General features: G+C 37.9%; 2 protein-coding genes across 5 annotated transcripts in view; one reads left to right on the forward strand and one right to left on the reverse strand.

Annotated features, from left to right (window-relative positions):
* The window catches only part of APOOL (apolipoprotein O like), a 91,793-nt gene extending 79,321 nt beyond the window's left edge, over positions 1-12,472 (forward strand). For all 4 annotated transcript variants that reach the window (XM_082447450.1, XM_082447453.1, XM_082447452.1 and 1 more), the window contains 3 exons: positions 371-484; positions 692-809; positions 11,914-12,472. In XM_082447450.1, coding sequence (XP_082303576.1) covers positions 371-484; positions 692-809; positions 11,914-12,002 — 321 coding nt within the window. In that variant the 3' untranslated portion in view covers positions 12,003-12,472. The remainder of the gene's footprint in view (positions 1-370; positions 485-691; positions 810-11,913) is intronic.
* Positions 12,473-16,315: 3,843 nt separating this feature from the next.
* SATL1 (spermidine/spermine N1-acetyl transferase like 1) overlaps positions 16,316-25,155 on the reverse strand; it is a 28,987-nt gene continuing 20,147 nt past the window's right edge. Inside the window, exons 3-6 of the mRNA XM_082445683.1 lie at positions 18,749-18,829; positions 18,254-18,355; positions 17,658-17,698; positions 16,316-16,933 (exon numbers count right to left, since the gene is read on the reverse strand). Coding sequence (XP_082301809.1) covers positions 16,820-16,933; positions 17,658-17,698; positions 18,254-18,355; positions 18,749-18,829 — 338 coding nt within the window. The 3' untranslated portion in view covers positions 16,316-16,819. The remainder of the gene's footprint in view (positions 16,934-17,657; positions 17,699-18,253; positions 18,356-18,748; positions 18,830-25,155) is intronic.

The raw sequence follows: 25,155 nt of genomic DNA on the forward strand, positions 1-25,155 counted from the left end.
CACCAGAGGGATACATTTTTTACAATTATGAGGCTGTACACTACCTACTGCACTAATGAGTCACGTAATTTTTTACCATTGATGAGCCTACACTGACACATTGTTATCACCCAAAGTCCACAGTTTACATTAGGATTCACTCTTGGTGTTGTACTAACTATATATATTTTAGCCTTTTACATGAGGCAAATAATTTTTCATATAAGATATAGAAAATTAGGCTTTGTGTTATCATGATCTAGAGATTTATATCTTTATTATTGATTCTGACCTGAGTGTTCATATAAAATACCAGGTGTAAATTTTTTAGTATTTGTTATTTTAACTTTTAAAAGTGTATATTATTTGACTCACTTTTTGTTTTAATTAGGTAACTGGGAAAAAGGCATATGCTACAAGCCAGCAAATTTATGAAGCAGTTAAATCATTGTGGACAAAAAACAACAAAAAAGAGTCACTTCCTGAACCTAAAGAAAAAACTAAGGTAGAGTTTAAATGGACCAAAAAGGTAGATTTTGAGTTTTGTTTGGGTGGGTTTTAGCTTGTAATGAGAGTCCTAGACAGACGTCAAGGATGGATTGAAAAGAGATGAAGGAATATACTACCTTTGCATGCTATAATTTTTTAGGATATTTTATTCTTTTAGTAAAATAATTTACTTATGAAGGAAAAAATCCTTTTTGGTAAACAGCTAGGAAGCTCTGATGAAATAGAAATACCTGCAAAAACAACTCACAACCTGAAACGTGCAGTGCCTTTGTCAGCAGAACTCAGCTCTGAAACAAAGACCAAATCAGAATCCACCTCAGGTTTGTTTGGAATAATTCAATTTTGTTTTCATTCTTTTCTTAAATAATTTTATAGTATTATAATTAATAGTTTGAACTTATGTATGTGTTTTCCTCATAAATGTTTTGTCTTTCTCATCTGTAGTCTGTATCTTTTTAGGTTATGAGGTACTCAGGTACGTGGAACTTTTTCTAATTGCCACATAGCTCATAACATAGTTCTTGGCATATGGGAGTAGAGAATAGCACTGGCTGGTTGGGTGAGTGAAGCATTTAATCAATTTATAGATGTGAGATTTTTAATCAGGTGGAGGAAAATGTGTCTTTCTGGATTCTACCAGTTTACATGCTGTAACGAGTCACATCTACATAGAAGAAATATCAGGTTTCCATTTCTTGTGCTATATACCCCTATCAGTCTTCTCTTCTACCATCAGTTTTATTTAGTTTAGATACTAGGAGAACTTTCAGCATCAAATAGTAAAAATAACACAAGTTATATAATACTAATATCTTTGCTAGTATTAGATTCAGGCAATTAATACTTTGTGGTACCAAATAGTGACAATTATACTTCCTAGGCAAATACTACCATGGTTTTACTGTGATCAAAAAGAAAGTAACAGAGTGTTTAATACCATTTCAGTAGTGTATTCACATAAACTCACCAGTCACTGGTTTATGTAGGTTTGTTTATCTGTACCAAGTAAATGGTACTATGCATTAAGTTGTCTTATTACAAAGGAAATAGGACCAACTCAGAGGTAGAGAATTAGGGAATAATGAAAATATCTCCCCTTTACTGAGCAACTACAGTGGTGCAAAGAGCTGTTAGTATGTTATGTTATTCAATTCTCTCCCAAAAAACAAAACAAAAGAACTCTGGTATATATGTAATTATAATTGTTTTATGATAAAGAGACTGAGACTCAGGGAGCTTAAGTAACTTGCCCAGAATTATAGTTTATGAATAGAGTTGTGTTTATAGTCTAGATATTCCTGACACCAAAGTCCCAGCTCTTTCCATTGCATATAGATTATCTAATTCAAAGCCAGAGTTTAGTCTCTAATTTCAGCCTCCTCCTCTCTTACTTAATCTTTATAAAAGCTGTCACTGAGTAACAAACCTGATTTGAGTTTTACTATTCCCTGTCACGTCTCCTTTCTAATCAAGATAAGTTATACAGTTTTTAGACTCTCTCTGAGTAATCCCCAGTTGATCGTATTCCTACAGGCATATAATATATCTGGTCATTTCTCTACATGCCTGTCAACTCCAGAGATCTTTGTGGAGATGTTGCAACTTCACAATGGGACCAAACCATCCCCAGCCAATGTCTTTTCTTCACACATCTGGATTCTGGAACATTTTGCCTGCCTGTCATGGGTAATGTGGTATATGAAAAGCATTCTAAGGAGACATGTAGAGGAGAGAGATACCCAGTACTATTCATCCTTATCATATAGTATTCAGAGTTGATTATACTTGAGACCCTTGAGACTCACTATTTCCACATTTCACATGCAATCCCAAAGGTCCAAGACACAGAAAACAGTAGTGGTTATGAGTACAGGTTTTAGAATAGAACCTGGATCTGAATCCTAAATCCAACATTTACTAGTTTTATTGCCTGGGGCAAGTTATCTAATACCTCAAGCCTCGGTCTCCTCATCTGTAAAAGGAGGACAATAATAGTGTTTTTCTGACATGCTTGTTGTGAGGATTAAATGAGATATTGCATGTAAAGCAAAAAGTACAATGTCAAGCACATACTAAGTTCTCAGTAAGTGTTAGAAGATATCATTATCATTGGCCTAGAGTAATTAGCCATTTTGCCGATAAACAAATTTATTGTCACTGAGCACGCTTTGGGAGCACATTACTTAGCTAGGGAACCTAGCCATGGCCACCACTTCTCACCATACAGAATACATTGGGTGTACTGTCCAACTATATATCATGGCTCTGAATATGAGTTTGGTTGTTCTCTATCATCCATATACATTTATGCCAATAACTTCTTTTGGGAATCACAAATTTGGAAATTTGGTGACATGGACCTCTTCAAAATCTGATGAGAGCAGAATGAAATCTCTCACAGTCTCACAAGATTAATGTCCTTCTCAGAGGTTGGCAAACTATGGACCCTGTGCCAAATCTGGCTCATGGACTATTTTTGTACATTCAACAAATGGTTCCTATGTGATTAAAATAGTTAAAAAATCAAAAGAAAAATATTTCATGACAAGTTAAAATTCTATGAAATTCAAGTTCCAGTGTCCATAAATAAATAAAGTCTTATGGGAACACAGCCACACTCATTGTGTATTGTCTTGTCTGTGGCTGCATTCACCCTAAAATGGCAGAGTTGAGTGGTTGTGATGGAGACCTTATGGTTTACAAAGTTGAAAATGTTTACTTTGGCCCTGTGCAAACAAAGTTTGCTGATTTCTGTTTTAGAGGGATGATGTGTGCCATACATACATGACTCATCTTCCCCTCTTGATATTTCCCAGATTATTTTATGGGTCATAACACTAAATAGTCAAACTCAAAACCCTGAAGGGCAAAACCAAATTTCCTACAGTCTTTTAGTGTGAGGGAGACAGAAACTCAGGCTGTCAATCAGAAGCTAGAGAGTATCATACCTGAGGAGGAGGGAGGAACCAGAGGTTGACTGACTCTTACTATAACTGCAGCTCAGCTCAGTGCCTGATTGGAGTGATATGTTAAGTACTTCACCCTTCCTAAAAGAGGAAAAGGGTCCCCCCTCTGGCCGATGATATCATCTGGAGCTTCTTCAGTTCTTTTTTACACAGTGTCCACCATACAAATAAAATACTAGTCATGCAAAGAGGCAGGAAGATGTGACTAACAAAAGAGAAAAAAAAAAAATAACAGCAGACCCACAGGTGATCTAAATATTGAAGTTAGCAGAAAAGCACTTTAACTATGACTAATATGTCAAATGGAAAACGTGATGAACAAAATGGATAGAAAGATGGAGAATTTCACAGAAAGTTGAAATCTATTAAAAAATCAAGTGGATATTCTAGATGTGAAAAATACAGTACATGAAATTATGAACTCATTGGACGGGTTTAATAGCAGATTGTATACAAAAAAGAGGACAGAAATAATGAACTCAAATACAGGACAATAAAAAAATAGCCAAACTGAAGTATAGAGAGAAAAAAGAATGGAAAGAATAGAACAGCATGTGAAAGTACTTTGCAATGACTAATATCTTTTAGTGTTTCAGTTACTGAAAAGCTGAATACTGAATATCATCCCAATTTTATACAAAAGAAATTAAAATAGAATCTCTAACATTCATAACTTCACTCAGCAATTTATTAGTGATCTGTCCTATTTTTTTTGTACCTAACTTGCTTAAAATATAAATGAGATAAGGCGTGAACTAAATTATCAGTGAACAGATAACACCTAATGGCTATTTGAGATAATAATTCATTGCTGTTTTATAACTTTAAAATATCTTTATTCCTTTCCTGTTTGTATAACACCAGCTTTTTTTAAAGTCTACTAAAAAAAAACTAAGCATAAATTGTTTTTTATTAGAGATTTAAAATATGATAAAGTACAAAGAAAATCATTACAATGATTAGGGGATTGAGATTCAAGAAGAGTTTTTATGATTGGTAATTCTTTGGGAGGACAGAGAGCCCTGGATCAAAAGGGATGAGGAAATTTCTAAGAGGAAAGATATAATCCTTAATTACTCAGAATAGCATGAGATGACCCTTTAAAAAAAAAAAAAGGCAGAAATCAAATGACCTAGGTTGAATGGTTCTAAACCAGAGGGATCCACATCACAATTTCTTGAGTTTTTGTTTTTGTTTTTTCTAAAATTCACTCTAACAAGAATTATAAAGCAGAATCTCCAGTGGTGAGGCCTCCAAGCAGGTGGATTGTAGGTAAAGCTCCACAGGGAATTCTCTATGTATATTCCTCTAGTTAATAATATCTGACATAAGCTATGGATAAACTAAAAATTTGAAGCCTTTCAACAAATTTTGAGAGGTGGAGCCCTAAAGGCAAAGGAGCCTTTCAAATTTAGGTGATCTGACCCTTTGACCAGATTTTGGACAAGAATATAAATTAAGGTAGTGAGTAGAAGTGTTAGAGAACTTAGTCAATTGGTGGACATTGTTAAGAAAATTAGACACGCTCAGACTTATATAAAATAATTATTTGTCAATACTTACTATAGTATGTCTGTTTGATAAAAAAAAAACCATTGATTAAACTATTTCGTAGTATACTTTTCACTTGTACTGAGCAAAGGCTTCCACCAGGTGGCAGTAAAGATGCATTTGGGAAAGAAGCAGACAGAACCACTAAGCTTAATCTTTTCTGTGTGCTACAGACCCCTTCTCAGAATGTTTTAAATGCATAAACTAAAATACATAGTAATGTATGAGCTTCCTTAATTGTGTTAATCAACAGTATCTAACAACATATCTGATTAAGGCTATAATTTTGAAGTAGTAGTAAGTGTAAATATTTCAAGATATCTGCAACTGCAGTGTGATTATCTGTGATTTCTATTAGTGACAAAGTCTAAGGTACCGTCAATATTATTGTGGTTTGTTGCCTGCATTCATTATCGAAGAAAACGTTCATCTTCAGTCAAAGGTTAATGAAAATAAAGACAAATTTCCCCCATTCAAGTTCGTAGATCACATGAATTCTATCCACAGACCTCCCTCCCCCAAAGGGATCCCAGGTTAAAAATCTGTCTGTGGAGAACTGTATTAATGTCATAGATAGTGATTATTTAAGATCTGGCTGTTTTTAAAATATACTTAGTGGTTAAATTACATATAGGTCTATCCCAGTTTATAAAGCAGAAACTGTTTCTGAAAAGGTAGGTGTAAAATAAATCACTGTATGTAAATTTTTCCCTTCATTTTCATCATAAAACTGGAAATTAAATTCCTCTATGGAAAAAAGGTGTGTCTCCCAAATGTTAAAAAAAAATCATTTCAAAATGAATCAGAGTTTGAAAAACATTTAAAATAAAAACAAGTTTGTGAAAAAAATATTTTTAGTCTTATGTCACAAAGTAAATATAAAAATTGTTCTTACCTACTTACCATGCACAGGGTATTGTATGTACCACTTTGTGTGCATTATGTTGAATACTAAAAGTAAATAATTAACATTGTTACTGCTCTAAGCCACATTTTACAGAAGAGCCAGGGTTGTTGTGTTTATTTCAGATTTTTCTTGTTTCTTGAGGTAGGAGTGTATTGTTATAAACTTCCCTCTTAGAACTGCTTTTGCTGCATCCTGTAGGTTTTGGGTCGTCATGTTTTCATTGTCATTTATTTCTAGGTAATTTTTGATTTCCTCTTTGATTTCTTCAGTGATCTCTTGATTGTTTAGTAGCATATTGTTTACCCTCCATTTGTATTTTTTACAGGTTTTTTTCCGGTAATTGATATCTAGTCTCATAGTGTTGTGGTCAGAAAAGATGCTTGATACAATTTCAATTTTCTTAAATTTACCAAGGCTTGATTTGTGACCAAAGATGTAATCTATCCTGGAGAATGTTCCATGTGCACTTGAGAAGAAAGTGTATTCTGTTGTTTTTGGATAGAATGTCCTATAAATATCAATTAAGTCCATCTGGTCTGTTGTGTCATTTAAAGCTTGTGTTTCCTTATTTATTTTTGGTTTGGATGATGTCTGTCCATTGGTATAAGTCGGGTGTTAAAGTTGCTTACTATTATTGTGTTACTGTTGATTTCCCCTTTTATGGCTGTTAGCATTTGCCTTATGTATTGAGGTGCTCCTATGTTGGGTGCATAGATATTTACAATTGTTATATCTTCTTTTTGGATTGATCCCTTGATCATTATGTAGTGTCCTTCTTTGTCTCTTGTAATAGTCTTTATTTTAAAGTCTATTTTGTCTGATATGAGAATTGCTACTCCAGCTTTCTTTTCATTTACCTTTGCATGGAATATTTTTTGCCATCCCCTCACTTTCAGTCGGTGTGTGTCCCTAAGTCTGAAGTGGGTCTCTTGTAGACAGCATATATACGGGCCTTGTTTTTGTATCCATTCAGCCAGTCTGTGTCTTTTGGTTAGAGCATTTAATCCATTTACATTTAAGATAGTTATTGATATGTGTGTTCCTATTACCATTTTCTTAATTGTTTTGGGTTTGTTTTTGTAGGTCTTTTCCTTCTCTTGTGTTTCCAGCCTAGAGAAGTTCCTTTAGCATTTGTTGTAAAGCTGGTTTGGTGGTGCTGAATTCTCTTTTGATTTCTCCGTCGAATCTGAATGAGATCCTTGCTGGGTAGAGTAATCTTGGTTGTAGGTTTTTCCCTTTCATCACTTTAAATATGTCCTGCCACTCCCTTCTGGCCTGTAGAGTTTCTGCTGAAAGATCAGCTGTTAATCTTATGGGGATTCCCTTGTATGTTTTTTGTTGCTTTTCCCTTGCTGCTTTTAATATTTTTTCTTTGTGTTTAATTTTTGCTAGTTTAATTAATATGTGTCTCGGTGTGTTTCTCCTTGGGTTTATCCTGTATGGGACTCTCTGTGCTCCCTGGACTTGATTGACTATTTCCTTTCCCATGTTGGGGAAGGTTTCAACTATAATCTCTTCAGATATTTTCTCAGACCTTTTCTTTTTTTCTTCTTCTTCTGGGACGCCTATAATTCGAATGTTGGTGTGCTTAATGTTGTCCCAAAGGTCTCTGAGACTGGCCTCCATTCTTTTCATTCTTTTTTCTCTATTCTGCTCTGGGGCAGTTATTTCCACCATTCTATCTTCCAACTCACTTATCCGTTCTTCTGCCTCAGTTATTCTGCTATTGATTCCTTCTAGAGTATTTTTAATTACAGTTATTGTGTTGTTCATCACTGTTTGTTTGCTGTTTAGTTCTTCTAGGTCCTTGTTAAACGTTCTTGTCTTTATTCTATTTCCAAGATTTTGGATCATCTTTACTATCATTACTCTGAATTCTTTTTCAGGTAGTTTGCCTATTTCCTCTTCCTTTATTTGGTCTTGTGGGTTTTTATCTTGCTCTTTTGCCTGTAAGGTATTTCTCTGTCTTCTCATTTTGTCTAATTTACAGTATTTGAGGTCTCTTTTCACTAGGCTGCAGGGTTGTAGTTCCTCTTGCTTCTGTTCTATGCCACTGGTGGTGGGGTTGGTTCAGTGTCTTGTGTAGGCTTCCTGATGGGAGGGACTGGTGCCTGCGTTCTGGTGGTGGAGCTGGGTCTTTTCCCTCTGATAAGCAGGGCCATGTCAGATGGTGTGTTTTGGGGTGTCTGTGAGCTTAGCATGACTTTAGTCTGTGTGCTGACAGGTGGGTTTGTGTTCCTATCTTATTTGTGTTTGGTGTGAGGCATCCAGCACTGGGAGCTGCTGGCAGTTGGGTGGAGCCGGGTCTTAGATTCAGATAGAGGCCTCCGTGAGAGCTCTAGGTGATTAATCTTCCCTGTGGCTGGGAATTCTCTAGTGGTCCAGCATCCTCAGCTCGGTGCTCCCACTCCGGAGCCTCAGGCCTGACTTCCGGTCGACGGACCAAGACCCCACAAGTCGCTCGTCCCAGCGATAAAGGGGATTAAAAAAAAAACACTAACAAAACCCCAGACAAATGGTAAAGAGTAAAATCGAACAAACAGAAACAGAAACAAGGAAACACACAAACATACACACAAACACACACACAAAAGAAACAAAAACAGAGCCAGATAAATCAAATAGCAAGAGACCAGACAAACCAAAGAACCCAAGAACAAAATCAGAGAATTAAGAAGAAAGCTGACAAAAACTCAAAACCAAAAAACAAAACCAAAGCAGAGTGCCAACTGAAGGATGAAGCAAAGAAACAAAACAAACTGACAAAAATGATATTTGAAAAAGAGAAAGGGGAAAGAAGACAGAACAACAGAAAAACAATGTAGAAACAGAAATATAAAAAAAAATAAAATAGAAAATATATTAAAGAAAAAAAAGGGACAAACAAAACCCCGGAGAAATAGTAAAGGCAAAATCAAACAAACAAAAACAGAAACAAGGAAACACACACACGTAAAAGAAACAAAAACAGAGCCAAATACAACAAAAAGCAAGAGAACAACCAGACAAATAGAAGAACTCAAAAATGAAATCAAACAATTAGGATTAAAACTAACAAAAACACAAATGAAAGCAGTGTGCCAGCCAACTGACGAATAAAGGAAGGAAACAGAACAAACCGATAAAAATGATTTTAAAAAATAATAATAATAAAATAAAATAAAAAGGGAAAAAACACAGGACAACAGAAAAGCAAAGTAGAAATGGAAATATATTTTAAAAAAAGAAAAACACATTAAAGAAAAAGAGGAAAAGAAGGGAAAAGAACACAATAGAAAAGCAAAGTAAAAATAGAAATATATTAAAAAATATGTTATAAAACACAGAGATCCCAAAAGACTAAAAAAAAGAAACAACAACAAACAAAAACAGAAAAAGAAACCAAAAAAAAGCTAGAACCAACAACAGAAGGAATCAAAACATAATAAAATTAATAGTAATAATTATGTTTCCCTGGGGTCTCCACGGTAATTGTCCTTGCACACGCTGTGAACCACAGCCCAAGAGGCTCTCCTCTGCCTCTGGACTGGTCTCTGGACCTGCTGTGGGCCCTGTGGGTGCCACTCTGACTCTGATCTGGCCCAATTCCTGTGTGCACTTGCCCCCAAATTCCACAGCTGCCAGAGCTAGACCATTTTCATTTGTGGGAACACTCACTGTGTACTCAGATATTCCATAGATGCAGGGTCTACCTAGCTGATTGCAGGGATTTAATCTGCAGCTTGTACAGCTAATGGAAAGATTTTCAGTCTTCTTCCTTAGTCACCCCATCCCTGAGTTTCAGCTTTGGTTTTATCCCCACCTCTACGTGTGGTCCACCCACAGATGTCTGGTCCTGAGGCTGCCTTGGAGCTCTTGGGTCATCCCTGGGAGGACCAGGCACAGAGGTGGTATGACTGCTTGGATCGCAGGAGCCCTGGCGGCACCAAATGCGCAGGGAAGCCAGCGGCTACAGGCAAAAGAGATATGGCCCTAGTGAGGGCCTTTTCTGGTACCCAGTGTAAGATGTATGAGGGCCAGCCCTCGCTGGGGTTTTTCTGGCACCTGGCAGCATGTGTGTAAGGGCCAGCCCTGAGAAGGCTTTTTTTTTATTACCCTGCAACCAGTGCGTGAGGGCCAGCTCTAAGGGGGCTTTTTTTATTGCTCAGCAGCCAGTGCACAGGAGCCATCCCTGAGCAGGCTTCTTTTATTGTCATTGGCAGGCTTTGGCATGTTGGGAGAGAGAGGCTCCAATACTGGCTCCTCCCCTTGCGTGTGACTCAGCAATAGCACCCTGCTTCCATGTTAGTCTGGTCTTCCTCCATAGGCATTCCCTGCTGTGGATTTCCTCCCTCCTGTCTCCTCAGTCCATCTCTGCACAGCCAACAGCAGTTCTCGCTCTGGGCCTGTTCTCCAATCCCCACGCACCAACTCCCAGCCCCCTTGCACACCTGTGAACATATGTCCCAGTCTGGGGTATGTAGGGCCATGGTATGGACCATCTGTATTTCTTACTCTGTCCTGTCTGCCACAGATCGGCTGTGTCACCCTCTTCTGACAGCCTCAAATGCTTCCCTCTGTCCCAATTGATTTCCCCATCAGAGAGGGGGTTTCCCCAAATTCAGGAATCTCTCTGCTTCAGCTCCCCAACCCCAGGGTGCTGGTCCCATCCCGCCTCCTCTCTCCTCCTTCTCCTTTTTTCCGTCCTACCTAGTTATGCAGGGATCTTTATAGTCCTTTCCAATGTCCAAGGTCTTATGCTAGTTTTCAGATGGTGTTCCATGAGAGTTGTTGCATCTGTAGATGTAGTCCTGCTGCACCCATGGAGAGAGGTGAACTCCACATACACCTACTCCACCACCATCTTGAATCTCCTTTCCTAATGTTCTTAACCTCAAAAAGTTGGAGTATCTAAAGGGCTCATTTCTTGGACCTCTTTTCTGATGTTCTGGAAGACCTCATATGGTCTCATAGTTTTAAATGCCATATATAGGCTAGGAACGTAAAATTTATAAACCAGCACAGGCTACTCCTGTGCTGAACTCTAGATTCACATTTCTAACTGCTTACTCAATATTTGTATTCAAATGTCTAGTTAGCAATTCAAATATAGCACATCCAAAATTTAACACTTCATTTGCCTTCTCCCAAACATGGTTCTACACTTTCCCCTATCTCAGTAAATGTCAACTCCACTCTTCTAGTTTCTCAAGTTAAAGAGTCTCACTCACACAACATATTGAGTCCATTTAGGAAATCTTGTCCATTCTACCTTAAGAAGTTATCCAGAATCCAATACCTTTTCACCACCTCCACTGCTACTGCCCTAATAAAAGCCATCAGCATCTCCCTCCTGGGGTACTGCAATAGCTTCCTAACTGCTCTCCCTACTTCCATGTTTGTTTCCCTATACTCTCTTCTCCCCATAGCCAAGAGTAATCTTTTAAGAAACATAACATCATGTCACTCTGCTCAAAACTGTCCAGAGACTTCTCATCTCTTAGAATAAGGAGAAAAACTTTGCCATGGCCCTATGTGGCCTGGCCTTCCATTGTTTTCTGATCATGCCTCCTACCACTCTCATTGTACCCACCATTAGCATATCTTGCCAACTCTGTTCTAGCCATATTGGCCATTTTATGGCTCCTCAGACATGCCTAAGTTCTATTACACTTGCTGCCTGCTCTTCCTGTAAGGCATTTCCCTCAGATATCTACAGGGCTCACACCTTCACTTCCTTCAGTTCTTTGCTCAAATATAGAAGTCTTTCCCTGGCCACCCTATTTAAAACTGCAAATCACCCAAGCACTCCATATGCCCCTCCTTCCTGATTTTTTTTTTTTGCATAGCATTTACCACCTTCTGATATGTCATTTAGTTTATTGTCTCTCTCACCCAACTTGAATGTTACGTCCATGTTGGCAGACATTTTTATCTGTTTTGTTCACTGATGTGTGCCCCGTATCAACAAGAAATTTGTTAAATGAATGACTAATTTTTTTCATTTTAATACTTTATCAGGTGCTACACAGTTTATGCCTGACCCCAAGCTCATGGATCACGGGCAGTCCCATCCAGAAGATGTAGATATGTACAGCACTAGAAGCTGAAATAGTCTGCATAGAGAACTACAAGATGTATGAAGTTGCAAATAACAATGAAAAAAAACATGTAATGAGTAACTGTGATGCATGGAGTATAATTTAAGCCAAGTTTTTCCCTTACATCTTCTAATGTACAGTTAGACAAATCACATAAGTGATTAAAACTCAAATTGAATACAATCCGAACAATATTAAATGATTGATGAGGAGGCAGAGATAGAAGTATTAGGATGCATTTGTGATTTTTAAGGGTATTTATAAAAAAATAAAAAGAAATATATGAACACTGATGAGACTAAAATCTGAAAAAATACGTATGTGTGTATATAATTATGTATACATATGCACATATATATTTGCTTTAGCTTTTAAGAATTAATGTCAGCTAAATTAGAATTGTGTGTGGAAGGATGTGTTCCCTCCCTCTCTGTTTTTCATTTCCCAGAGCTAGAATAAAATATCCATATTTTATGACACTTGGGCTTGGCTTTGTCTCTTTGTTTTATTAATGTTAACTCCTCTTAAATGTCCCAAAATACCTCTAACTATTTGAGAGGAACATATGCTACACGGGACCCCCAATGCTGCTTAGCATTCCTTCTACTGGTTCCTGGGTGGTTTCCTATTCTGTTCTCCAGGAGAGGCATTACAGACCTTTTATTCTCAAGCCTCCTATACCTGCCAAAGATGACTGTGTCTCCTATTACATAGAGAAAAAAATAAGTTATTAGACATAGTTTTTCCCAATTTCTTCCCATCTACCTTCAAGACTTACCTCCTTTCAACCATGCATCCCCCTTTTCTAAAGCTAATGCTTCTATTTGTGTTCCTTATCTCCTCCTTTCCTATCTTTTCCAGTACCGTATTCCATCCCGTTTAATCTTCAGTCTTTGGTTTCTCTTTTCATTCATTTCGTTTCCTCAATCTCTAAATAGCTTCAGATCTTCTTTATCCAAAGACAACAGTAGCAAAAACCTTTCCCCAATTCTGCCTCTTCCTATTGAGCTATCTTTTCTTTCTCTTTCCTATGATTTTCAGACTTCATAAAACAGTAATTAATGTCACTTTCTTACTTCCTCTCTTTCAATTCCTCTCTAACTTGTGACACCTTGGCCTCTATACCTACTTGAATATTCTGTAATGTTTGACTCTTGACCACTCCCTCCTGAAATTCAGTCCTCCCTTTGGTGTCATTCCTGCTCCTCTTGTTATTCTTCATTCTTCTCTTGCTCTGAATCCCTTAAATGCTGAGGCTTCTCAGGTTGCATTTCTAGTCTTTTCTCATTCTGTGCTCTCTCATTTCCATTCAACATACTTTACTGACTTCAGCCACCATTTATATGTCCTTATTATTTATATTTCCAGCTCCTGTATTTCTTCAGAAGTGTATACCTATCTTTCTAATTATTTGTTAGTCATATCCACCTTATATCCCATAGATATCCTCAATGTCAATAGACTTAAAACTAAATTGTCTCTACATCTCTCTCATTTCTGTGTTTCTCAAATCTTTTCTAACTTCTCTAATCCTTGCTCTCATTCAAGTCTTCATCACTTTCCTGGATTATTACAGTAGCCTCTGGTTAATCTGCCTGCTATCAATCTTGCTTTTTGTCACTTAACAACGCATTCTGCTTATAAGTAACAGTAAACAAGTTAACTGTAGCTTAAATAAATGAGAGTCTATTTAAAGTCTGGGAATTGGTCAGTACAGGGTTGGTATAGTGGCTCATTGGTATCATCAAGGATCTAGACATTTTCTCTTTCCACTCTGCTCTTTAGCATGTTGATTTGTCACCTCATGATCACAAAATGGCTCCTATACCTCTGGGGAACACATACACATTCAGAGTAGGAAGAAGGGTTACAGAAACTGTACCAGATGCTTCTGACCCCCTTTTATCAGAGAAGTAAGTGCTTTCTCAAAACCCTTCTCAAAAGACTTATGTCTATATCTTGACCAGAATTTGTCATGTAAGCCACACTTAGCTCAAGGAAGATTGGCAAATCACATTTTTGTCTATGGAGAGAAAGGCAAGGGGTAAGGGATTTGGAATGGGTGTTGAGTTTAAGCTAACACACAGTATCTGCCACCCTGTTCTTCTAACCCATCTGTCATATTATTACGACATAGTTATCTTTCTAACAACTGTTATGGGTTAGACTTCTTCCTGAAGTCTTCAGTGGCTAATCATTGCCTACAGAATCAAATCAAGACCCCTTAGTATGACATACAAGGCCCTTCATATATGATCCCAACTAAACTTTAATCCTTCCTTCCCTCTCCCCACCCACCCTACTGCCAATGTATGTTATATTTTATCTATAACTTACCACTTGGTTCTTGAACATGCTTTGCTATTTTATGTCTCTTTTTCTCTGCCTATGTTGGTGTTTTCTCTTAGGATTTTTTCTTTGTCATCCTGCTTCATTCCGACTTCCTATGCATCCTTCAAACCCATCCTTTCTCAGTTCTCCAAGGTAGGATTTAGATGCTCTCTCCTGTACATTCCCTTACATTTGGTATTTATAGCTGTGATAGCCCATACAATTTATTATAAAACTAAAACTAGGTTAGTATTTTTTCACTTACAAGGCTCCTTGTGGGTATGACTGAATCATATTTGTGTAGCTTTTATGCCCATGAATACCTGGTATGTAGTAGAAACTCACATGTTCTACCATGCTAGTTGTAACATAGAATTATAATTATTTTGGCACCTATCAAAAGGCTTACATTCTACTAGAAAGGATAGAAACATACACAAATACAGTGTTCTATGTAGTATCTTCCCTAAGATAGGTACTACAAAAGAACTATGGATGCTCAGAGATGGAATGTAGTTCTGAGATGAAGTTAAGGAGGCAGTGGTCCTTGATCTGCTCAAGGTGGGGAAGCAGTTCACTTGCTAGTTTTTTGTAGGTAAGCTTTTCAAAATTTAGCTTCAGTATTTTAAATAAATTTTTCTACCTCAGATCTGTTTATGATCAAATACACTGATATTTCATCAAATCCAAGAAAAAAGTGCTGCCAGGTCACCTTCTCTTTGATAAAGGAGGCAAGAATATACAGTGGAGAAAAGACAGCCTCTTCAATAAGTGGTGCTGGGAAAACTGGACAGGTACATGTAAAAGTATGAAATTAGAACACTCCCTGACACCATACACAGAAATAAACTCAAAATGGATTAAAGATCTAAATCTTAATTTAGATCTTAAGGCCAGACACTATCAAACTCTTAGAGGAAAACATAGGCAGGACACTCTATGACATAAATCACAGCAAGATCCCTTTTGACCCACCTCCTAGAGAAATGGAAGTAAAAACAAAAATAAACAAATGGGACCTAATGAAACTTAAAAGCTTTTGCACAACAAAGGAAACCATAAACAAGACCAAAAGACAACCCTCAGAATCGGAGAAAATATTTGCAAATGAAGCAACTGACAAAGGATTAATCTCCAAAACATACAAGCAGCTCATGCAGCTCAATATCAAAAAAACAAACAACCCAACCCATACAGATTGCCAACAAACACATGAAAGAATGCTCAACATCATTAATCATTAGAGAAATGCAAATCAAAACTACAATGAGATATCATCTCACACCAGTCAGAATGACCATCATCAAAAAATCTAGAAACAATAAATGCTGGAGAGGGTGTGGAGAAAAGGGAACACTCTTGCACTGTTGGTGGGAATGTAAATTGATACAGCCACTATGGAGAACAGTATGGAGGTTCCTTAAAAAACTAAAAATAGAACTACCGTATGACCCAGCAATCCCACTACTGGGCATATACCCTGAGAAAACCATAATTCAAAAAGAGTCATGTACCAAAATGTTCATTGCAGCTCTATTTACAATAGCCAGGACATGGAAGCAACCTAAGTGTCCATCATCGGATGAGTGGATAAAGATGTGGCACGTATATACAATGGAATATTAGCCATAAAAAGAAACGAAATTGAGTTATTTGTAGTGAGGTGGATGGACCTAGAGTCTGTCATAGAGAGTGAAGTAAGTCAGAAAGAGAAAAACAAATACAGTATGCTAACACATATATATGGAATCTAAGAAAAAAACAAAAAGTTCATGAAGAACCTAGGGGCAAGATGGGAATAAAGCCACAGACCTATTAGAGAATGGACTTGAGGATATGGGGAGGGGGAAGGGTAAGCTGTGACAAAGTGAAGAGTGGCATGGACATACATACACTACCAAACGTAAAATAGATAGCTAGTGGGAAGCAGCCGCATAGCACAGGGAGATCAGCTCAGTGCTTTGTGACCACCTAAAGGGGTGGGATGGGGGGGTGGGAGGGAGGGAGATGCAAGAGGGAAGAGATATGAGAACATATGTATATGTATAACTGATTCACTTTGTTATAAAGCAGAAATAACACACCATTGTAAAGCAATTATACTCCAATAAAGATGTTAAAAAAATAAAAAAGTGCTGCCAATTGATGATAATACTTATCCCGATTTCAGGTGTGTTACAGTGTAAAAATACAAGCATTTGAAATATAATAAGATATGGTGGATAAAAAAATAAATACCCTAAAGCCAAGTGTAAGTTATTTTTGAATTATCTGCTATTTTGGATCGTCAGCGCTGCTACTAGCCATTAGTATATTAGTTTGGATAATGGAAAGTTGACTATATCTGTAAAATCTGTTTCAGAGTAAAAGATCTGCTGAAACGAGAGTTTGTTCACTTGTTGTATTGTACAACACTCAAAATCAAACTGCTGTTGGACTCAGGTGACATTTAAATGTTGGAGCCTGTATTGGGGCAATTTGTGATGAGTCATCTTTCACTCTTCCCCTGCCATGTCCATGAGTTCTTCTCTGTTAAACCTGAACAGATGCCTGCCCTCCTCGGAGGAAAGCTCTAAAGCCCCTCGACGAGTGTAGTAGTCAGTAGAAGCCTGGTTCCAAATGACGACCAGAAAGTGCATGCAGTTTCACTGGCTTCTGATGGCTATCTGTTTAAAAACAAATGGAGATTACTGTTACTTGAAAGTATAATCTTCATTAGCACATTTATTTTATTAAAGGTCTACTGTATGCAAGGCACTGTGTGTGTGTGTAAAATACTCCCAAAAAATAATACAATAGTTATCTCTTGGACTTCTCTAAATCTGTAAAAAGAAAAAAAGTCCCATCAAGTTATAAAATACTTTCTTTAAAAGTCCAAAACACATTTGCAAAGTCTACTCATTGGTTTTCTATAAATCTACTTCACTATTTTTATTCTTTATTCTATAGAAAAAGTTTACCTAAAATTCTCATGTGTATTTCCAAAATATAAAAGAATCTTTTTATACTGTTCTCATATTCATACGGTAGACCTATTTTATGGGTAAAATTGCCTTCTAATCTCCCTTTTGCTTACTTCTACTTTGTAGCAAAAAGGTATATAATGTGGTTGTGGGTTATATAGAACACAACTCTTAATTAAACATAACTCAATTATGACCTGTATGAATATCTATTTTCAAGATCCAGTGTAATTAAAATAAAAAATTAAGTATATTTTGAGATTATGTTCAGATGTTAAGATAAATTATCTAAGTTATGCCATGTTAAATAATAACATTTGATGAAGAAAATGATAGCATATAGAATAATAATACTAACTGTAATATATACCTGACTTAGCCTCTTCAGCATTTCAGCTCCAATACCTAGACCTTTTAAACAGATAATGCAAAATGAAAAAAACATAAGTTGAAAAACTCCATTTAACAAGTTATTTGCTTTACTTTAAACCCTGTATCTGGTTGTTATATATTCGTAATAGCTTGTGTCAAAATTCAACTCATGAATGTTTTTCATATCTCTTTTTCCTAATTGGCATGTGGTTCCAAAGGTAATGGAAAAGATTTTGGATTTACTTTAAAGATCAGTGAAGAGGAAATGTGTCCCTATCACTATCATCTTACAACAGAATATATTTCTTATTCATTTTAGACAAACCAACACAAAATGTAAAAGCACGTTTTTAAACATGAATATATAGCTTTGATAACTTGGCTTATTCAAGCCTTGATGGGAACTAATAAATCTTTTTCTAATCTGTGATTGAGTCTTCACCATATGCAAGGATAACTAGGATAGTGATCAGGCTCATGAAATAGAAATGAGTTACATAAACTAGCTTAAACACATTTATACTAACTCTCCTTAAATTAAAATATACCATTTTAATTTTTAAAGTATAAGTAATACTATAAGTGTTACTTGACCTCGGTAAGCTTGTATGACATAGAGGTCCTCTAGGTAAAGTAACTTGCCAATCCAGGGGTCGTATGTAAAGTAGTACATGGCAAATCCAACAGTCACTTTGCCTAGGAAGAGGAAAGAGAGGGTATAAAGAGGTTAATGCTTTGAATCTTGTAATGTTCTTTCCTCCAAAATAACAAAGTAATAAAAGCTTGCTGGACAAAATTTCAAGCAATACAGAAATGTATAATGTAGAAGGTTTAAGTCCTTTATAATACAAACTTTAAGAGATAACCCATCTTTTAACAGTGTGGAGTATATTCTTCCTAAATTTTTTTTCTATGCATTTACAAACATAAGTACATACCATACATTTTCTCTAAAAAACAAGACTCAATTTATGTACTTACGCTCTTCTCCTCTGCTTAATAGTAGTTATAAGCTATCAAACTGTACTTTGTTTTCAGGATAGAGAAAATATACTCTAGATTAAATTGAAAAAGGAAGGTTTATTTTACCTGATGGTTTTTGATGATTGTGTACTTCTGCAATCAAGCAGTAGAAAAGGGGATTGTCCCCAAAGCCACCCCTGAGTACATCTGAAATATCAATTCACATAAAATATGTTAGAAAATTTACAGTAGAGAAAAGGAAGATGGTGGAGTTGGCAGCACCAGAATTCCTTTCTTCACCTATACAACAACTGTACTGGCATAAACTTCCTGAAGTGAATATTTTGGAACACTAGAGTTTATTTGAATACTTACAACTTCCAGAGGACAGCTTGGCTGGTAAACTGCAGTTAATTTTGGCAAAATTCAGCCATCAGCCCAGTGGTGGCTTCCAAGCACACACCCCTCATTCCATCATGTCCTACCTCATCTCATGGCAGACAACTGTAGGGACTGCTGAGACTCCTGAATTGCTGGAGTGGATTGCTACTCTCAATGCTGAGGTGAGGACTTGGAGCCTGGCCGCCATTTTTCTAACATCCATCAACTAAAGCAGCTTCCAGGAGATTTAAAGGAGCCACACCAGTTTTGTTAGACATTCAAAAACAATCATGTATACAGGAGAATCTAGAAAGCCACCATGCATGATCAGGGAAAGACACAGACTTAGAAAAGACTTTAAAATACCTTTAAACATTTAACTCAGATTGATCTCTGACACAGGCACCCTATAACAATAAAAAAACAGCCAATCCTGGAGAAGCAAGAGAATTTGATTTCAAGAGTTAACACATTATAAGATTAAAATGTCCAGTTTTCAACAACAAAAAATCACAGTGCATACAAAGAAACTGGAAAGTATAGCTCTTTCAAAGGAACCAAGTAAATTAACAGAAAACATACCTGAGGAACCCCAGATGTCAGACTTACTAAACAATGACTTTAAAACAACTGTCTTAAAGGTGCTAAAAGAGCTAAAGGGTGACATGCACAAAGACAAGAAAATATATTTTGTATAAACAAAATAGGAATATCAATAAATAGAAATTATAAAAAAAAGAATGCCCATTAAAAAACTCTGAAGTTGAAAAGTATAATAAATGAGAAGTGCACTCTAGGGGTTCAAAATCAGAATTTCTAAGCAAGCAGAAGAAAGAATGAGTTAACTTGAAGATAGGACAATTGAAATTATCAAGTCTGAGGGAAAAAAAAGATGAAGAAAAGCAAAGAGCCTAAGGTATCTGTGGAACACCATCAAATGGACCAGGATACAAATTATGGGACTCTCAGAAGAAGAGAGAGAAAGGAAAAAAGAATATTTGAATAACAACTGAAAACTTCCCAGATTTGATGCAAGACATCAATCTACAAATCCAAGTTCAACAAACTCCAAGTGGTATAAACCCCAAAAAGTCAACACCAAGACACGTAATCAAACTGTTGAAAGACAAAGAGAAAATCTTGAAAGCAGCAAGGCAGAAGTAACTTGTCACATACAATGGATCTTCAGTAGGATTATCATCTGATTTCTCATCAGAAACCTTGGAAGCCAGAAGGCAGTGGATTGATATACTCAAAGTACTGGGGACAGGGAAGGAGGGGAGAAGTGCAGAAACTTGTCAACCAAGAATTCTATATCCACCAAAACTGTCCTTCAAAAATGAAGGAGAAATTAAGATATCCCCAGACTCACCACCCCCCAAACAAAGAACCTGAGGAAGTTTGTTATCTCCAGACCTGCCCTGCATAAAATGCTAAAAGGAGTCCTTCAGGTTGAAATGGAAGGAAAATAGGTAGTAACTCAAAGCCATATGAAGAAATAAAGATAAAGGTTATGGTGCCTAGTTAAAGGTAAATACATGGGCAATTATAAAGAACTAGTGTTATTTTAAATTTGTTTGTAGTTCTTCTTATTTTCTACATGATTTAAAAGACAAGTGCATAAAATTAGTCATTAATGTGTGTTCTTGGGCACACAATGTATAAAGATGTAATCTGTGACATCAGTAACATAAAAGGGGAATTGACGTGTACAGGAGAAGAGTTTTTGTATGCTATTGAAATCAAGCTAGTATAAATTAAAATTTTATTGTTATAACTTTAAGATGTTAAATGTAATCCCCACAATAACAACAAAGAAAATGTCTATAGAATATACACATAAGGAAATGAGAACATTTTACTACAAAAATCAACTAAATACAAAAGAAGGTAGCAATGTTGGAAATGAAGGACAAAAAACTATATAGAAAACAAATAGGAAAATGTCAGAAGTCCCTCCTTATCAGTAATTACTTTAAATGTAATGGATTAAATGCTCTAATCAAAAGAGAGATTAGCAGAATGAACTTTTAAAAATGATCCAAGGGAGAGGAGCAAGATGGCGGAAGAGTAAGACGCGGAGATCACCTTCTTTCCCACAGATACAGTAGAAACACATCTACACGTGGAACTGCTCCTACAGAACACCTACTGAACACTGGCAGAAGACATCAGATCTCCCAAAAGGCAAGAAAATCCCCACTTACTTGGGTAGGGCAAAAGAAAAAAGAAATAACAGAGACAAAAGAATTGGGACGGGACCTGCGCCAGTGAGAGGGAGCCGTGAAGGAGGAAAGGTTTCCACACACTAGGAAGCCCCTTCATGGGCAGAGACTGCGGGTGGCAGAGGGGGGAACCTTTGGAGCCACGGAGGAGAGCGCAGCCACAGGGGTGTGGAGAGCAAAGCGGAGAGATTCCTGCCCGGAGGATTGGTGCTGAGTAGCACTCACCAGCCCGAGAGGCTTGTCTGCTCAGCCACCAGGGCGGGCGGGGCTGGGAGCTGAGGCTCGGGCTTCGGTGCTAGCCGGGAGGGAGTCCGGGAAAAACTCTGCAGCTGCCGAAGAGGCAAGAGACTTTTTCTTACCTCTTTGTTTCACGGTGTGCAAGGAGAGGGGATTCAGAGCGCCACTTGAACGAACTCCAGAGACGGGCGCGAGCCGTGGCTATCAGCGTGGATCCCACAGCAACAGGGGCGCAGAGGGAAAAATGGAGAGATTCCCGCACAGAGGCTCGGCGCCGAGCAGCACTCACCAGCCCGAGAGGCTTGTCTGCTCACCTGCCGGGGCGGGCGGGGGCTGGGAGCCGAGGCTCGGGCTTCGATCGGATCACAGGGAGAGGACTGGGGCTGGTGGCGTGACACAGCTTGAGGGGGGCTAGTGCGCCACAGCTAGCCGGGAGGGAGCCCGAGAAAACGTCTGCAACCGCCGAAGAGGCAAGAGACTTTTTCTTGACTCTTTGTTTCGCGGCGCGCAAGGAGAGGGGATTCAGAGCGCCGCCTAAACGAACTCCAGAGGCGGGCACGAGCCGTGGCTATCAGCGCGGACCCCAGAGGCGGGCGCAAGCCGTGGCTATCAGCGCGGACCCCAGAGGCGGGCACGAGCCGCGGCTAACAGCACGGAACCCAGAGACAGGCGTGAGCCGCGGTAATCAGCGCAGACCACAGAGACGGGCAGGAGACGCTAGGGCTGCTGCTGCCGCCACCAAGAAGCCTGTGTGCGAGCGCAGGTCACTCTCCACACCGCCCCTCCCGGGAGCCGGTGCAGCTCGCTGCTGCCGGGCTCCCGTGGTCTGGGGACAACTTCCCTGGGAGAACGCACGGTGCGCCTCAGGCTGCTGCAATGTCACGCTGGACTCTGCTGCCGCAGGCTCGGCCCACATCCGTACCCCTCCCTCCCCCCGGCCTGAGTGAGCCAGAGCCCCCGAATCAGCTGCTCCTTTAACCCCGTTCTGTCTGGGCAGGGAATGGAAGTCCTCAGGCGACCTACATGCAGCGGCGGGTCCAAATCCAAAGCTGAACCCCAGGAGCTGTACGAACAAAGAAGAGAAAGGGAAATCTCTCCCAGCAGCCTCAGAAACAGCGGATTAAAGCTCCACAAACAACTTGATGTGCCTGCATCTGTTGAATAACTGAATAGACAACGAATCATCCCAAATTCAAGAGGTGGACTTTGGGAGCAGGATATATTAATTTTTCACCTTTTCCTTTTTTTGTGAGTGGATATGTGTATGTTTCATGGTGAGATTTTGTCTGTATAGCTTTGCTTTCACCATTAGTCCTAGGGTTAGGTCCATCCGTTTTTTTGTTTTTTGTTGTTTTTTTTTTACTTAAAAAAATTTTTGTCCCTAATAAATGTTTTCTTAATAATTTTTTCCTTATTTTCTATTTTTAGAAATTAAAATAAAATTTTTAATAACTTTTTTCATATTTTTTATTTTAAAAAATTAAAATTTTTTTCTTAATAAATTTTTTTCTTAATAATTTTTTTTATTTTTTATTATAAAAAATTAATAAATCTATCTTTAAAAATTAAAAAAAAATTTTCTGAATACATTTACTCTTAATAATTTTTTTTCTTATTTTTTATTATAATAGCTTTATTTTATTTTATTTTATCCTCTTTCTGTCTTTCTTTCTATTTTTTTCTCCCTTATACTCTGAGCTGTGTGGATGAAAGGCTCTTGGTGCTCTAGCCAGGCCTCAGGGCTGTGCCTCTCAGGTGGGAGAGCCAACTTCAGGACACTGGTCCACAAGAGACCTCCCAGCTCCACGTAATACCAAATGGTGAAAATCTCTCAGAGATCTCGATCTCAACATCAAGACACAGCTTCACTCAACGACCAGCAAGCTACAGTGCTGAACACCCTATGCCAAACAACTAGCAAGACAGGAACATAGCCCCATCCATTAGCAGAGAGGCTGCCTAAAATCATAATAAGACCACAGACACCCCAAAACACACCACCAGATGTGGATGTGCCCACCAGAAAAACAAGATCCAACCTCATCCACCAGAACACAGGCACTAGTCCCCTCCACCAGGAAGCCTACACAACCCACTGAACCAACCTTAGCCACTGGGGACAGATACCAAAAACAATGGGAACTATGAACCTGCAGCCTGTGAAAAGGAGACCCCAAACACAGTAAGATAAGCAAAATGAGAAGACAAAAAAACACACAGCAGGTGAAGGAGCAGGGTCAAAACACACCAGACTTAACAAATGAAGAGGAAATAGGCAATCTACCTGTAAAAGAATTCAGAATAATGATAGTAAAGATGATCCAAAATCTTGGAAATAGAATAGACAAAATGCAAGAAACATTTAACAAGGATGTAGAAGAACTAAAGAGGAACCAAGCAACGATGAAAAACACAGTAAATGAACTTAAAAATACTCTAGACGGGATCAATAGCAGAATAACGGAGGCAGAAGAACGGATAAGTGACCTGGAAGATAAAATAGTGGAAATAACTACTGCAGAGCAGAATAAAGAAAAAAGAATGAAAAGAACTGGGGACAGTCTCAGAGACCTCTGGGACAACATTAAATGCACCAACATTCGAATTATAGGGGTCCCAGAAGAAGAAGAGAAAAAGAAAGGGACTGAGAAAATATTTTAAGAGATTATAGTTGAAAACTTCCCTAATATGGGAAAGGAAATAGTTAATCAAGTCCAGGAAGCACAGAGAGTCCCATACAGGAAAAATCCAAGCAGAAACACACCAAGACACATATTAATCAAACTATCAAAAATTAAATATACAGAAAACATACTAAAAGCAGCAAGGGAAAAACAACAAGTAACACACAAGGGAATCCCCATAAGGTTAACAGCTGATCTTTCAGCAGAAACTCTGCAAGCCAGAAGGGAGTGGCAGGACATATTTAAAGTGATGAAGGAGAAAAACCTACAGCCAAGATTACTCTACACAGCAAGGATCTCCTTCAGATGTGATGGACAAATTAAAACCTTTACAGACAAGCAGAAGCTGAGAGAGTTCAGCACCACCAAACCAGCTTTACAACAAATGCTAAAGGAACTTCTCTAGGCAAGAAACACAAGAGAAGGAAAACACCTACAGCAGCAAACCCAAAACATTTAAGAAAATGGGAATAGGAACGTATATATCAATAATTACCTTAAATGTAAATGGATTAAATGCCCCCACCAAAAGACACAGACTGGCTGCATGGATACAAAAACAAGACCCATATATATGCAGTCTACAAGAGACCCACTTCAGACCTAGAGACACATACAGACTGAAAGTGAGGGGATGGAAAAAGATATTCCATGCAAATGGAAATCAAAAGAAAGCTGGAGTAGCAATTCTCATATCGGACAAAATAGACTTTAAAATAAAGACTATTACAAGAGACAAAGAAGGACACTATATAATGATCAAGGGGTCGATCCAAGAGGAAGGTATAACAATTATAAATATTTATGCACCCAACATAGGAGCACCTCAATACATAAGGCAAATACTAACAGCCATAAAAGGGGCAATCGACAGTGACACAATCAGAGTAGGGGACTTTAACACCCCACTTTCACCAATGGACAGATCACCCAAAATGAAAATAAATAAGGAAACACAAGCTTTAAATGATACATTAAACAAGATGGACTTTATTGATATTTATAG

This window comes from Balaenoptera physalus (genome assembly GCF_965194825.1).
Source record: "Balaenoptera physalus genome assembly, chromosome: X".
Classification (NCBI taxonomy): domain Eukaryota; kingdom Metazoa; phylum Chordata; class Mammalia; order Artiodactyla; family Balaenopteridae; genus Balaenoptera; species Balaenoptera physalus.